The sequence below is a fragment of the Grammomys surdaster genome, unplaced genomic scaffold (assembly GCF_004785775.1).
Source record: "Grammomys surdaster isolate TR1022 unplaced genomic scaffold, NIH_TR_1.0 125877, whole genome shotgun sequence".
Lineage (NCBI taxonomy): Eukaryota > Metazoa > Chordata > Mammalia > Rodentia > Muridae > Grammomys > Grammomys surdaster.
Genome location: NW_021620702.1, coordinates 632,971 through 648,412, shown reverse-complemented (window position 1 = coordinate 648,412; position 15,442 = coordinate 632,971). Strand labels below are relative to the sequence as shown.

The 15,442-nt window shown below is 52.1% G+C and overlaps 1 protein-coding gene across 3 annotated transcripts in view; it reads right to left on the bottom strand.

Moving 5' to 3' along the window:
• Positions 1–938: 938 nt before the first annotated feature.
• Positions 939–15,442, bottom strand: part of Kif5a (kinesin family member 5A) — a 34,907-nt gene continuing 20,403 nt past the window's right edge. For 2 of the 3 annotated variants that reach the window (XM_028752111.1, XM_028752112.1), the window contains 17 exons: positions 14,963–15,138; positions 13,284–13,352; positions 12,374–12,580; positions 11,950–12,096; positions 10,844–11,032; positions 10,393–10,510; positions 10,024–10,088; positions 9,812–9,921; positions 9,146–9,247; positions 8,541–8,601; positions 7,184–7,255; positions 6,954–7,058; positions 4,209–4,425; positions 3,853–4,006; positions 3,483–3,550; positions 2,964–2,991; positions 2,584–2,662 (listed from right to left, as the gene is read on the bottom strand). In XM_028752111.1, coding sequence (XP_028607944.1) covers positions 2,584–2,662; positions 2,964–2,991; positions 3,483–3,550; positions 3,853–4,006; positions 4,209–4,425; positions 6,954–7,058; positions 7,184–7,255; positions 8,541–8,601; positions 9,146–9,247; positions 9,812–9,921; positions 10,024–10,088; positions 10,393–10,510; positions 10,844–11,032; positions 11,950–12,096; positions 12,374–12,580; positions 13,284–13,352; positions 14,963–15,138 — 1,967 coding nt within the window. Of the gene's footprint in view, positions 1,084–2,550; positions 2,663–2,963; positions 2,992–3,482; positions 3,551–3,852; positions 4,007–4,208; positions 4,426–6,953; positions 7,059–7,183; positions 7,256–8,540; positions 8,602–9,145; positions 9,248–9,811; positions 9,922–10,023; positions 10,089–10,392; positions 10,511–10,843; positions 11,033–11,949; positions 12,097–12,373; positions 12,581–13,283; positions 13,353–14,962; positions 15,139–15,442 lie in introns of those variants that run through there. The other variant, XM_028752110.1, reaches the window with a different exon arrangement.

Sequence of the window (15,442 nt, the reverse complement as noted above, 5' to 3'; positions counted from 1 at the left end):
TTACAGAAGGAACTCTATTAGGGGGAGGAAGGTATACCGGGGACAAGCCAGAGTCCATTTTGAAAGGAAGGCATCTAGAAACAGCTATTATGCCAATAAACTGGAAGCCCCAAACCAAAGTCAGAGAAGGGAAGCACATGCAGCCCAATATGGGAGAAAGAATGAGCTCTTAGCTTCAACCTGAGGGTTCTGTGACAGAGTAGCACACGGTAGTCCCCCAGCCTGCTCTCTACCCAGACCCAGGGAACCAACCATCCTGACCCCGCCTGCTTATAAGTATTGGCACACACAGAGAGATAAGCAGCTGTTTCTCAGTAATCTGCCTTCTCAACTTTTCAGAAGATGCTTTAAACCAACTCTAAGTTCTGGTTGTGATATCTGTAGTGGAAAGTATCAAATGAGGTTTGGGCCAGAAAGGGAAATAGTCCCTCAAACAATCCACCGAGCTCTCAAACTCGGGGAAGAAGGGAGCAAAAGGCAGACTTCACAGGATGGAGGAGACCACCTGCAGTCTGCTGACTCGGGTGAGGGGTGTGTGTGTGTGTGCAGGGCGGGGGGTTATGTTGTGAACCTTCCACTAGGTCCTCCTCTGTGCTCCGTGTAAAGGGGGAGGTCTGTTTCTCTCTTTTCGTAGATGCTAAGACATTCTTCTGCTTAAGGCTTTGTATATACACTGTGTGTGTGTGTGTGTATGTGTGTGCACGTGTACATGTGTGTTCGTGAGAGAGGAGGGCAGCCTCCTGCTCCCATGTTTCCTTTATCTTTTATGACCTCTACTCAGTGACTGACATCACTCGGTGTAAGAAACGAGTATATGGAAGAAAGAAGAAACATTTCCCTCCTCCCTAATGCCCAACAAGGAAGGAAGATTATGCCTAAAAACTGCTAAATACATCATCAGATACTTAGAGGGTAGGACAGAGAGGAGAGACATAGCAGCAGCTTCTGATATATAGATACAGAGTACAAAGAGTACGGAGGAGACATCAAACAGTCCAACAACACGGGCTGGGGAGGGAGTTAGTGTCAGAGGCCACAGGTTTGCAGCATGCTGAGAGAAGAGGCCTCAGTCCCTCTTAGAAACTGGGGAAGAAAGAGAAAGAGGGTGTGAGGAGGCAGCCTGACCCAGCCTCTGTGTAGGAACAGACAGCATTGCACACACTTTGGTTTATAGTTCCACGAAGCTGGCCCCACCCCCACGTCCAGCCAATCCAACCCATGCTTCTCCATTGCACATCCTCTCAGCATCCTCTCCCCCTTAACAGGTCTCTCTCTCTCTCTCTCTTTCCTGCTTTTCTGCTTGAACCACTGTCCAGGGAAAGCCTGAGAGGGATGTGGCCTAATGCAGTCCAGCAAGAGACCGGGCATTTTCTCTCGGTTCTTGTCAGTGAAGGAGCTAACGTGGACAACAACACAGATCCCACTGTGAATACCTGGGGTCTAAAACAACCATGACAATTCGCCCAGTGATACCAGGAACAAGGAGGGGTTCCTGATGCTATAGGGGACTTGGCATGTGGGAAGTGTTGAAACTGGAGGGTTTGGGGATAGGGAGGCAGCTGGTCTCCATTTTTACTGATTGTATTGTTGTCACTAGCTAGAGGCACCAGGAGTCAGACAGCACCCATAATCTCTGGCAGCATATGCTGACACAGGAATGATGGTCAAGAATAAAGCAGACATCACCTTTATCTGAGGCAGCTTAGACACCTCCATGTATCTAAGGCTATTTTAGGGTAAAGGCACAGGTAGTAGGTGGACAGCAGCCCTTGCCTTTAAAAAAAAAAAATTTAATGTATGACAGTGACCCCTAGTGGTAGAAATCAGTACTGCAGTTACCACCAGCACCTAAGGGAGGTCAGGGTTGGATAGATGCAATTTGGGCTTTTAGCAAATGTTTTTGTTTGTTGTGATACAGGGTCTCACAAAACCAGAACTCCTTTGAACTCACAACCTTCCTGATTCTGCCTGTATGCTTGGATTATTGGTGTGTGCCGCCACACCGGGCCAAGCAGGAGTTGAAAAGTTTTGAGATTTTTTTTTTTAAAAAAGGGGTGAGGTGGGGAGTCGGCTCAGTCATAAAGTTCTTACATGGGGACTTATGTTCATATCCCCAGCACCTACATAAAGGCTAGTCTGTGACCCCAGCACCAGGGGATAGAAATGGGCAGATGTGGGCGATGGGTGCAGGGCAAGGGGGAGGGTGAGAAGGTGACTAGCCAGCCAGTCTACCCAAAACAACAAGCTCCAGGTTCAGCGAGAGACCTTATTTCAAAAAGTAAGATGGAATGTGAGATAGGAAGACACCCACACCAAAGCTGGCCTCTGGATGTGAGCACACACACATACACACACATACACACAGAGAGAGGAAGAAACCCACACCGATAAACTTTGGCCTCTGGATGTAGGTGCACTCATGCACACACAACACAAACACACAACACATACACAAACATAGAAACATACAAATGAACAGGAGAGGAGGGCCATGGCCAGACAGGAGGAGGCTGGCGTGGACTTCCCTGGAGAGAAGGGGCCTGCAGCTACCTGAAAGTGCAGATATGTAGCCAGGATTGGGAGTTAGCTGGCCGCTGTCTCTTGGTGAAGAGGGAAGAGCTTGGCCTGGTCCTCAGCCTCATAGCCGCACGGCAGGTCACTCCTGGAGGAAGAAGCACACTCTCATCAGCTCCACTCATGGCAGATGCTCTGACAGCGTGCCTGAGATACTGAAAGGTGAGGGCTGGGAAGAGGTATGCTTCCTAAGGAAACTCGAGGCCTTGCCCAAGGTCAGAACATTCCCCAAAGTAGGGAGAAAGTATCAGATATCCATGGGGATGCCTGCATCTCCTGCCTCACTTCCTCCCTCCTCCCCAGAGGGCCAGGGAAGTCCACATAGAGAATTGTTATTCACTTTTCTGGGTCCCACCCAGAGAACCCAAGGCTACTGGGGGTCTGAGTACCTGTTGTCGTTGATATCTGTGGCATTTCCTGAAGGGATGACCATTGAGAACACGGGGTTAGAAAAAGGCTGGTGTGAGGAAAAGTCTTCACAACCCTTCCCATCCTAACGCCCACGCCTCTAAACTGGTAAACTGAGTCAACCTACCCTCACCTAGCCAAAGCTGTATATTATACTTTTTAGAAAGTCTCCCAAACACTGAGAAGAGACGGAATAGGCAGAAAGTAACAGGAGCAGCTACTTCTAAAGAGACTAGTGGCTTTAGAAGGAGACCTAAGCAAGCCAAAGGCTCAGACAGTGGGCCCACACGGATACCCCTCCTAAGCGCGCCCCTCCCCGCAACTGTACCAGAAATGGAACACAGGGTGGAAACCACACCAGGCAGGAGCTGTGCAGCTGAGCCCTCTCTGACAGTTATCTTTTCTTTGACCCTCTAGTGGGAGGAAGGTTCTATTCCTGTCTGTTGTAAACACCTCTCATCTTCCCAGGGGACCCTGTAGGCTGGGTCTTCATCACTCACCATTGTCCATGTTGGCCTTCTGGTAAGAAGCCAAGGGGGCAACAGACGTGGCTCCGTTGCTGGCAAAGCTGGAAAGAACAGATTAGAGATGCAACCCCTGGAGCCCACGGTCCACCATTCTGAGAACCACTATGCCCACACTCCTCCCAGCCACTCATCCTTTCTATCCCCGGAAAAGAGGCCACCGATCACGGAGACAGGGAGAAAGCACCCATCTCCTAATCACAACCGGGGAGGCAGTGAAAGGGGTGAGAAACCATGTGACTTAGGAAATTAATTTTTAAATGAACCAAGAGCTGACACCACCCTATGCCTCCTGAGGGCCCAGATGGCCTTGGGTTAGAACTGCAGCCACGCCTGCGTCACTCACTACATATCTGAAGTGGAGCTAGGTGCAGCCTGCAGGTGCAGGTTCTGGTAGTTCTGGAAGAGGTTGTTGGTGTAGCTGATACACTCGGGGCTCCGGGTGCCATAGGGGTTGGTGGGTGAGGAGGCAGGATAGTGGCCGGGCCTCACAGGCTTAGCTATGGAACAGAAGAAACACTGTGAGAAAGCTATGGGTTACCCGAGTTGATCTGGTCCCAAGGTCAACCCCAGCAAAATGACATCATCATCCTCCGGTGGAAAGGCTGGGGCTAACAGCAGGCATTAAGTACACAGGCACTTAGGGACTGGCTGGTTTGCCTCTGGTAGTGGATATGGTCTTACCCAGTGACATCCACTCACCAATCTGGGCAGAATGGCCCCGCTTGCCGGAACTCTTGTACCGAACGGCTTCCTTGATGCGGTCCACCTCCTGCTGGTATCTGCGCTTGTCCTTCATGGCGCCCTCCTTGGCCTCCTTCAGTGCACCCTCCAGGGCCTTAACTCTCTCAGCCGTAGCCCGAAGTCGTTTTTCCAATTTAGGAAGCTCACAACGCAGATCTGCATTGTCACGTACCAGCTGCGGAGCGAGCCGCCCAGAAGAGCCCAGAAGAGAAGCGGTTGACCCAAAATAGAGTCGCCCAGAGGAGCGTGGGGGGTTGGGAGAAGAGAGAATAAAGGAGAATCAGGGCCCCATCATTTCTTCGAGAAACCGCCTTCCCTCTAGTAACGTGGCAGCTCCAGACAGTTCTTTCTAAATCCCTGTTTTCTAAGCAGCAAAACCTGCAGCTTGGCTATCGACGAGAGTTCTTAACAACAGTGCCCTGTCCATGCTCCAAACACCTGGACACTCCCGTCCGCTGTATGACACAGCCCGTGCCTGACCCCCATGGGGTCCCCATGGGGATGAGATGGCTGTGTGGGCATGCCAAGGCTAGGACAGCAGGAGCACGTGACAGTCAGAGGGTGCACACGGGCCGAGAAGGGTGCGGGTGAGAGCCACGCAGAACAGGAGCAGAAGCCGGGATGTGGAACCCCCATACAGCCCCGCACGGAGCCTCAGAGGAAGGAAAGGAAATGTCTGCGATCCCAGAAACGTTTCTGCTCATTGCCTTTCCCCAGGGACCCCCTGGGCTGCCCTCCCCCACCCCGTTAAAATTATGCCAGTGTGTGATGGCAACCATTCCGAAGTGAAAAGGCCCTCGGATCATTTTGCAGGGTCTACACACTGACGGGGCACTTGGAAACTACTCAGGTGCAGCTGGGAGGGAGGAGGAGGGAGGGGAACAGGCAGACAGGCTGGGCAGTCAGGCAGGTCAGCACAGCAGAGAGCATTATGGGAAAGGGACAGAGCTAGTATCTTCTGTGCAGCTTTAGTTGATGAGGGACATCGAACGTCTCTGCGCTCCTGGTTTAGCTTTACTGGTGACAACTCTATTTCCTTCACAGACTGTGTCTGCTAGGGAAGGATCTTGCTTACTCTCTCTATCCTTTAGGGGAGCAGTTTTTGGAGTTTGGGACTTAGAGCAGAAGCAGAGGCTTTGAGGAAGAAAAACAAAAAGAATAGCTTAGAAAAAGAAAAAAAAGACAGGCAGACAGTGTCTTACTAAGTAGCCCAGGCTGGTCTAGAACTCACGATATAGCCTCAGCTGCCCTCAAAACTCTATCTTCTCAGGTACTGGGGTTACAGTCCGGTGCCACCATGCCTGGCCCCAGTTTGATATGGACAGGGGTTGAACGTAAGGCTTTGTTTGCTCAAGTTCAACAAGGACTCTCTCAACTTAGCGACATCCCTAGCCTGCTCTTTTAGATTTTTCTAGCTGTCATCCAACTTTTCTGTTAAGATGTTCTACCATTTCATAATAAGAGATGGAAGGAAAGGTAACAGTTAAGTCCTCGGAAGGTCAAAGGACACAAACCCGGCAGCTCATGGCCAAGTCTCCAGTTAAGGAAGTTTCAAAAGGATGCACTCACTAAGTCTTTAGGCACGGACACCAGGCTGGAAGGGAAAGGCAGGCTTAGCTAGAGAGTGAATCCCGATAGAATTAAAGGTGGATTTGAGACGGATGGAATGGAATTTAGGTTGGGGCTTATTTTATCAATCAGAGGGCCTGCTGCCAGACTACTGAGTACACTGATTCCTGGTGGGGTCAAGGACGCTTCTGCTGTGGACACACCAAACATAAATAATTCCTGATTCCTCTGGACTGCCCTTTCTTCTTCATTCCTCTGGACTGCCTTTTCTCCTCCTCCTCCTCCTCCTCCTCCTCCTCCTCCTCCTCCTCCTCTTCCTCCTCCTCCTCCTCCTCCTCCTTCTTTTCCCAAGACAGGGTTTCTCTGTATAGCCCTGGCTGTCCTGGAACTCACTCTGTAGACCAGGCTGGCCTCGAACTCAGAAATCCGCCTGCCTCTGCCTCCCAAGTGCTGGGATTAAAGGCGTGTGCCACCACCGCCCGGCGAGACTGCCCTTTCATCTAGACTGCCCATACCTTTGAAACCCAGGTTTCTACCTACAGAGCAACAACAAGCAGCAAGAGGGGGACAGAGAGGCAGCCGCTCAGTGCGGGAGTCCTGACTGGCGCCCACTAGAGGCTGGGAGGATCACGTGAAGAACACCATGTACACACCTCCTCCAGATAAGCATATGAAGTGTTGCTTGTTTGGTTTTGCTAAGAGAAGGCCCAGTGCTCTTATTTTCCTTATATCCCTGTCTGAAGTCTGCTGGTAGTATACTAGGACCTTGATCCCATCATCGGGATGGAGAGAGACGCACCCAGGGCCTTGTGCAGGCTAAGCAAGCCTGCTGCTGATCTACCTCCCAGCCCCCCATAGTTACACCCCTGTGTGTCTCCATCCTGCATGCATTTTAACCTCTCCCTGCAAGGTGGGGACTTTCACTTTAAGGAAAGATAGGCCGAGAAAAACTTTTGAGAAGGAGAACAGGTTCAGAGTAAAGGTCAGTGCACACGTGGACTCAAATAAAGTACCAAGCAGAGACTTGTGGGGTAAGAGAGGGTTAAGTGTAGCATGCAACTAGCTCTTCCCGAACCAAGGGGCCTTTCAGGATTTGGGTATCACAGGGACCTGGCCTCAGGTTCTCTCGCTCACCTGTTTGTGAACCTTTGTAAGCTGTTCCAGGTTGTTCTCAAGAAAGGAGATCTTCTGCTTTTGGGAATGAATCCCCCCACTGTCCTCGGGTTCCATTTCTGCACTCTGGTCAGAGGGAAGAAAGACACGCTGTCCTGAGAGGCCAAACTGACCCCACAGGGGACAACAGGCTGGAGACCCTTGAGACTGGGAGAGGAGCACATGGTTGGTGAACTTGAGGATACGCTTACTTTCTTGACTCGAGTCGTGACGTCTTGAACGAACAGCTTGCGAAGGTTGTGGAGGGTCTGGAGTTCACGGGCCTGTTGGGAATAATGCAAACGTGGTGTCAGCTGGAAGCCAGATCTACCTTCTCCCTCAGGCTATAGAGTCGTGGTCTGTCATCCCGACTGTGCCACCAACTCGCAGTAAAAGATCAGGAGGGACAGGGTAGGAAGAGGTGAGCATGGGGAAGAGGTGGGGAGCATGGGGAAGAGGTAAGGAGGACGGGAACAGGTGAGGAGCACAGGGAAGAGATGAGGAGCATGGGGAAGAGGTGAGGAGCATGGGGAAGAGGTGAGGACGGGGAAGAGGTGAGGAGCACGGGGAAGAGGTAAGGAGCACAGGGAAGAGGTGAGGAGCATGGGGAAGAGGTGAGGAGCACGGGGAAGAGGTGAGGAGCACGGGGAACAGGTGAGGAGCACGGGGAACAGGTGAGGAGCACGGGGAACAGGTGAGGAGCACGGGGAACAGGTGAGGAGCACGGGGAAGAGGTGAGGAATATGGGGAAGAGGTGAGGAATATGGGGAAGAGGTGAGGAGCATGGGGAAGAGGTGAGGAGCATGGGGAACAGGTGAGGAGCATGGGGAAGAGGTGAGGAGGATGGGGAAGAGGTGAGGAGCACGGGGAAGAGGTGGGGGAGCACAGGGAAGAGGTGAGGAGCACGGAGAAGAGGTGAGGAGCATGGGGAACAGGTGAGGAGCACAGGGAAGAGGTGAGGAATATGGGGAATAGGTGAGGAGCATGGGAACAGGTGAGGAGGACGGGGAATAGGTGAGGAGCACGGGAAAGAGGTGAGGAGCATGGGAATAGGTGAGGAGCATGGAGAAGAGGTGAGGAGCATGGGAAGAGGTGAGGAGCATGGGAAGAGGTGAGGAGCACGAGGAAGAGGTGAGGAGCATGGGAAGAGGTGAGGAGCACGGGGAAGAGTGAGGAGCACGGGGAAGAGGTGAGGAGGATGGGGAAGAGGTGAGGAGCACGGGGAAGAGGTGGGGAGCATGGGGAACAGGTGAGGAGCATGGGAAGAGGTGAGGAGCACGGGGAAGAGGTGAGGAGCACGGGGAACAGGTGAGGAGCACGGGGAACAGGTGAGGAGCACAGGGAACAGATGAGGAACACGGGGAACAGGTGAGGAGCATGGGGAACAGGTGAGGAGCATGGGGAACAGGTGAGGAGCACGGGGAACAGGTGAGGACCACAGGGAACAGATGAGGAACACAGGGAACAGGTGAGGAGCACAGGGAGCAGGTGAGGAACACGGGGAACAGGTGAGGAGCACAGGGAGCCCTCTTGCACTCTGTTTATGCGTCACAGAAGGAAATCACTCACAACTGTCTCCTCCAGCCCCTTGAGGTCCTGCTTGGACTGTTCGTGTCGCTCATACAGAAATCTGCAGCAGGAAAAATAAGGAGAAAGAGAGATAAGAAAGACCCTCTGGATGCTCCTCCCCACCGTTCCCTTATCTTTACCACTGTTTGATACACAAGTTACTCGTGTTTGCAACGCAGTAATCAGAAAGGAATCCTTAAAAAGAGTTCAGAGGAAATTTTACGAAAGGCCGCAGTTGTATGATTTATGGCTAAAACTCCCAGGCGCCCATCTCGCCAACTCTTCTTTCTACGGATTTCACAGCTGCATACAAAGTTTCTTGGGACTAAACCATCTATACTGTTTCAAAACCTGATTTTCATACTTGATAGCCCTGGCTGTCCTGGAACTCACTGTATCGACCAGGCTGGCCTCAAACTCACAGTGAACCACCTGCCTCCGCCTCCCGAGTGCTGGGATTAAAGGCGTGGGCCACCACAGCTGGCCTGACAGTCCTTTCTGCTGGTGTCCTTTCCTTCCATCCCTTCATGCTTCCTGTGACTCTCTCCAGAGGCCACCCAGGCATCCCGCATCTGCACAGGTCAGCTGGTAGGTATGTCACTCACGTCAGCTCCTGGAGCTTGGCACTCTTCTCATTCTCTTCGTTCTTCAGCCTCTCGTAATCAGCCTGAAGTTTCTCCAGCTCCAACTGAAGCTTCTGGTTCAGGCTAGGGAGGGTAGGACATAAAGAGATACTAAAGGGGGAAAAGGAAGCCCCACCCCTCACATGCTTGTCTTCTACACATCCCAGTGAGACCTGATGCACCGGACTTCAGATATCAGGGATACACACTAGTTCTATTGGGGATTCACACTGGCTATCATGTTCAGGGCAACATGGGACCCCAAGTACTCCAATCATAAAAGTTTCAAGGACAGGTCTAATTGTAACTACTTGTGTCTTTTAATTAGTTATTTATGTGTATGGGTGTTTTGTTTGCAAATATATCTGTGTGCCTGGTACCCAAGGAGACCAGAAGAGGCTGTCGGATCCCCTGGGACTGGAGTTACAGGTGGTTGTGAGCCACCATGTAGTTGCTAGGAATCAAACCCAGGTTCTCAGGAGAAGCAGCCAGTGCTCTCAACTACAGAGCCACCTCTCCAGCCCTTCTCGTGTCTCATGAAGGTGTGTCATTGTTGAGGACATTGAGGATCCAGAAGGATGGCTAGAGTGGCCACAGCAAGATGAGGGGACTGGACAGACACTGGAGCCACCTCTAAGCCCCCCTTACTCTTTCAGCTCATCAATGGTCTTCTGTTTCTCATTGATCTCATCCCGGAGGCGGGCCAGCTGCCGGTGATGGGCCTCACGGTGATTCTCCATCTGTAGTTCCAGGGCCTTCTGCAAAGAGCACAGCGCTATGCTCAGAGCCAGACTCCCAGGCTGACAGTCAACACAGCCCCCCGCCCTGCCACACAGCCATTCCACATTTCCCCAGCTCACCTTCACCTCCTCGGCGTCCTGCGTGTCTGGCTCCTTATCTTTCAGAGCTACCTCATGCACAGTTTCTAAGTGAAAGAGAGGAAGACAGGTTCCATGACACCAGCGAGCTCCAGGTCCCAGGGGATGGGTGCATAGGGACATTCTGGGTTGGGACAGTCCAATTTGACTCATCAGGCATGAAGAACAGAGGGTGTAGGACTCTTGTAGAATGAACTACATGCAAAGGCCAGGCCACACACGGAGAAGCACGTGAGCCGACCACCCAGGGCTCAGCTGATGCTAAGTGAGAAGCTGTCAGGCCATTTCCTCCGGTGTGAGTGTGACTGTCTTTCCCAGTCCCCCTGGGACCTCGGATCCAAGGAGGCTCACCCTGCGCCTGGAGCTTGGCCAGTTCATCGCTCAGGGAGTCGTAGGACTCTTCCAGGTGCCGTTTCTTCAACTCCACAGTCTGCATGTATTCCGTGAGTGAACGGATCTTGGCCTCGTGCTGGTACAGGACGGGGGGGTCGGTGGCATAAAGGAGACAAAGGTAGAAAGAATCTTACACTGTAAACTGCAGCTATCCTCCCATGCCTTCCCTCATAGCCTCTAAGAGGCTAAAGGCCAGCACTGGTCCTATGGAGAATCTTCCTTTACGTAATCAGGTCAAAGGTCAGTGCTCCCTAAACTTCATGCCTGGATCCTATCCGCCCATCACCCTGGTTCTTCAGGCCTTGATGTCCATTGGCCAAGACACTGATGTAGAGGTGGGTGTTGGGAGTTTATCTATCACCCCCAATCAGCCCCTCTCATGCTATGGATCCCATCCTCAGACGCTCACCTGGGAGATGAGCAGCTGGCAAGATGACAGCTCCCTACCGGTCACCTCCATCTTGCGATGACACTCCACCTGGAGGTTCTCCAGCTGCCGACATCGCTTCACCACGGACTTCACCTCGGACTTGATCTTGCTGATGTAGAGTCGGGCCACCGTGAACTCCTCCTCGATGGCCCCACTGATCTCCACAGGCTGAGGGTGGGTAGAGGAGGAGAGCTGCTTCTCTGAGGCAGAAAGTCCGTACCTGCATCCTTCACCCTCCACCTACTCACTCCCCTTCCAGGTACTCAAGGAAGCTGGGAATTCCTCAACACCTCTGAGCAGCTTGTGCTGGCTAGTTCCACATCAGCTTGACACAAGCTAGCAACATCTGAGAGGAGGGAACCTCAATTGAGAAAATGCCTCCCTAAGATCAGGCCTGTCGGCAGGCCTGCAGGACATTTTTTTTTTCCAAATAGTGATCAGTACAGGAGGACCTAGCCCCTTGTGGGCGGTGCCATCCTTAGGCTGATGGTCCTGGATCCTATAAGAAAGCAGGCTGAGCAAGCCATGAGGAGCAAGCCAGTAAGCAGCACCCCTCCATGGCCTCTGCTTCAGCTCCTGCCTCCAGGTTCCCACCAGGTTCGAGTTCATGCTTTGGCTTCCCTCCGTGGACTGAAGGGATATGTAAGGCAACAGACCCCTTCTTCCCCAGGCTGCTTCTGGTCACGGTGTTTCGTCACAGCAACGGTAACCCTGACCGAGACACGGTTCCTATTGTCTAGCCTCTCATTTCCAAGCCTCTGTTTACAGCCAGATGTTGGATTCTGATAGTTCTTCCTTCTGCCTTGAAAACCAAGGAGTCTTTCCTTCTGTTTGGCTTTTTTTTTTCTTCGCTCCATTGCCCTTGCTAGACTCGAGCCCCTGGGCTTAAGCCTGTCTCTCCCTCCCGAGGGTAGAGGTCGCAGCTGCATACCTCAGCACCCCGTGGACTTTTGTTTGCAGGTAATCTGGTCCAGATAGGTCATGTTCTTATGCACAGATTTGCATGTCGGTCCTACCCTTTGTCACCTCTAGACCCTGCTAGCGCCACCCGCCACCCGGACGATACCACCCTCCGTCCCACTCACCAGTTTAATCTCGCCGTTGCCCACGATGACACTAAATTCACTCAGGTCCTTCATCAGTCCGTTCAGCACCTCAGCGATCCGTTTTCGCTGGTGTCCGCTGACCTCCTGGAGCCGCTGTAGCTCGGACTCCAGGGACAGCATGGTGGCCTAGGGACAGCCCCTAAGGTCATTACCATTGACAGCCTCCTGCTCCCCTTCCCAGCTTGAGCAGAGCCTCTCATGTCATGTAAGACTCTGAGGGCTGCTATGGAGAGAATACAGACCCTGCAGAAGCCTCTGGAAGAGAGAAGGGCAAATTGCAGAGGCAGGGCGGGGGAGGGTGTCTCGGCACACTCAGCATCAGCGCAGGGGGCAACACCATACAGCTATGGGAGGCGGAGGGACTGAGGGCAGGGAGCCTCCGGGTCACTTGCCAGTCACTTACCACTTTCTGGGACAGCTCATCTACCAACAGCTGGTTTTGCTGGCTCTTCTCTTCCACCTCCTGGGACTTCTGGTCATAGTTGACTGCCAGCTCCTCCAGGGCCTGCAACACTTCCTTCACTTCGTCCTTTGCAGCATCGTTCTCGGACTGCAGGTGGCTCAGCTCCCGCTGGACCTTCTCATTGTCTCCCCGGGTGGACACTAGCAGCTTTGAGGAAGAGGCAGAGTTAAGTTCCAACACCCCACCAGGCACATGCTTGGAGTATAAGTCAAGGGGAAGCGAGCTTTGGGCTTCGTTAACCAGAATGGAAAGCACAGGACTCCATCACCTGGACTTCAGAGCAACCTGGTTGGTCAGTATGTAGCTACAAACAGGCTGGGACTCTTTCTAGTTAGTTTGGTTTTGAGACAGGGTTTCTCGATGTAGACCTGGCTGTCTTGAAACTCATTCTGTAGACCAGGCTGACCTTGAACTAAGATCTGCCTGCTTCTGCTTCCCAAATGCTGGCATCTAAGGCATGTGCCACCATACCCAGCTTAGCCCTGAACTCTTATTCTTCCTAACTCAGCCCTCCTAAGTGAATTTTCCAATAGTGCACGATTTTCACGGGCCACTGGCCCCTGAGTAGAATGTCCATTCATCCAAGTACTTCTGTCTGTTTTAGATAGTTTCCTGTACCCAAGGCTTGTAGCCAAGAATAGCCTGAACTTCTCTCCTGATCACAAGGTGCACCAGATCACAGGTCTATGTTACCACCACTGTTGGACGCTCTGCTAGGGACCAAGCCCAGGGCTTCGAGAGCACGCGCTCACACACTCCCGGAGCTACACCCTCAGCGGCTCCCGCCCTGGGTTAAAGGAGTGTTGTTTGATTTGCAGAGATGGAGACTGCCCCTCGATCCGACCATTACCTCTTCCTGGTCCAGCATCTGCTGTTTCAGCTTCTCGATGAGCTGGCTCTGCTGATTAATCTCATCGTCCTGTCAGACAAGAGGGGATGTGAGGGGCTGCTTCTCCCAGTGGAGAGTGCTGGGATGGCAGGGAGAAGCTCGCATATTGAAGGTGGCCCTTGCCCCTGCTTCCCTAGGGGCCGGCAGCACCTTTTCAGTCCGTCTGGGACAACCTTGACACTACACAGAAAAAGTCTACACATCTATATCCTTAGGCCTGGATCTCTCATGTCACCACTTCCATCTAGCCAAATCATTTAAAAGCAAAAAAATCAAATTAAAACTTGTGGGTACTTTTTGAGACAGGGTCTCATGTAGCCAAGGCTGGTCTCACCATGTGGCTGCAAATGACCTGGAACTCTTGATCCCCCTGCCTCAACCTAATACATGTTGGGATTATAGGCATGTGGAACCTTGACCAGGCTCTCGAGGTGTACTTGTGTAAAGACTCGGTCTCACCATGTAGCCCAGGCTGGCCTAGAACTATGTATCCCAAGTTGGCCTCAAATTCCCAATCTTCCTGACTCAATCTTCTTGGTGCTGGGATTATAGGCAGGAATAGCACACCTGGATCAAATGGTGTGTGTGTGTGTGTGTGTAAATCTATGTGCTTAGTGCCTGCAGAACCAGAAGAGGGCATCAGATCCCCTGAAACTGGAGTTACAGATGGTTGCGAGCGCCATGTAGGTGCTGGGAATCGAACCCAGGTCCTCTGGGAGAGCAGCCAGTGCTCTTAACCACTGAGCCATCTCTCCAGCCTGAAAGGCAAATGCCTATGCATAACAATCAAATCCATTTTTAAAAATGGATTGGATACCTATTTAAAAGAATTTTTTTCCCAGACAGGGTGTCCAGGCTATCCTCAAACGTCCTGGGTCCTAGCTGGGGATTGCCTTGAGCTTGCCCCCACCTAGGCGCGAGGATTACAGGCGTGTGCCTCCATGTAGTCTGCCTGGCATTACACGCTGCTGGAGACTGAACCAAAGCTTTGTGCGTGCCAGGCAGGCACTCCACCAAGCGAACTACATCCTTAGCTCCAGACAGATTAGTTTATGAAGAACTGTTAATGGAGCGAAAACCACTTGTAATGTAATGCTACCTGAAAGACTAGAGTCTGTCAGGGTGGCCACACTGGTAACCCCAGCCCTGAGGAGGCTGAGGCAGGAGAATCAAGAGTTTGAGGCTCACCTAAAATGTGAGACCACCTAAAGAAAGCTATGAGATGCAAATTACGTCAACTGTATACCTCAGCTGCAGGATACTGAGTGTTGTCCCTGCGTGATAATGACCCATGTTTTTTTTTTTTTTTTTTTTTTTTTTGACCCATGTTTTTCATGTTCTTCTATTTGTCAAACTCATTTTCCACATCCTAATGGTTGTACAAACCAACTTTTTAAACAGTTGGAGTGTGTGCGGACTTGTGTGGTGTGTGCACACGCATGCCACAGTGCTCTAGTGAAAGTCAGAAGCAGTTGTGGGTGTCACTTCTCTCCTTCCACCAGGTGGGGCCCCGGAGATGCATCAGGGCATCACGCTTGGCAGCAAGGGCCTGCTCCAGCTCCTGCCCTGACTCACCTGCCCAAGCTAGCTCTAATGACCTCTCATCTCAGCCTTCAGCTCCGTGCACTCTGTGGTCTCACCTTGTCATCGAGCTGCTTGTAGAGACGGCGGATCTCCTCCTCGTATTTCTGCCTTTCTTCGGGTGCAATGCGGACCACAATGGATGAGTTATCATTCACAGGAGTCTCCTCACAGAGCTCGGCTCCCAGAGCTGAATCCTCTCCAGCCAGGCGCTCAGTCTCGGGCACATTCTCTCCTGACAAGAGAACAGCAGAGGAAAGACAGTGTGATGTTTAAAATCATCAGCCCGAAAGGATCTAGCGTCACCTATGAGACAAACCTCTGGACATCTAAGAGGGGTTTTCAAGACTGACTTAGCTCAACTGAGCGATCCGCCTTAAATTAAATGTGGGCAGCACTGGGCAGATCCACCTTAAATGTGGGCAGCACTGAGCAGATCCACCTTAAATGTGGGCAGCACTGAGCAGATCCACCTTAAATGTGGGCAGCACTGAGCAGATCCACCTTAAATGTGGGCAGCACCAGGCAGATCCACCTTA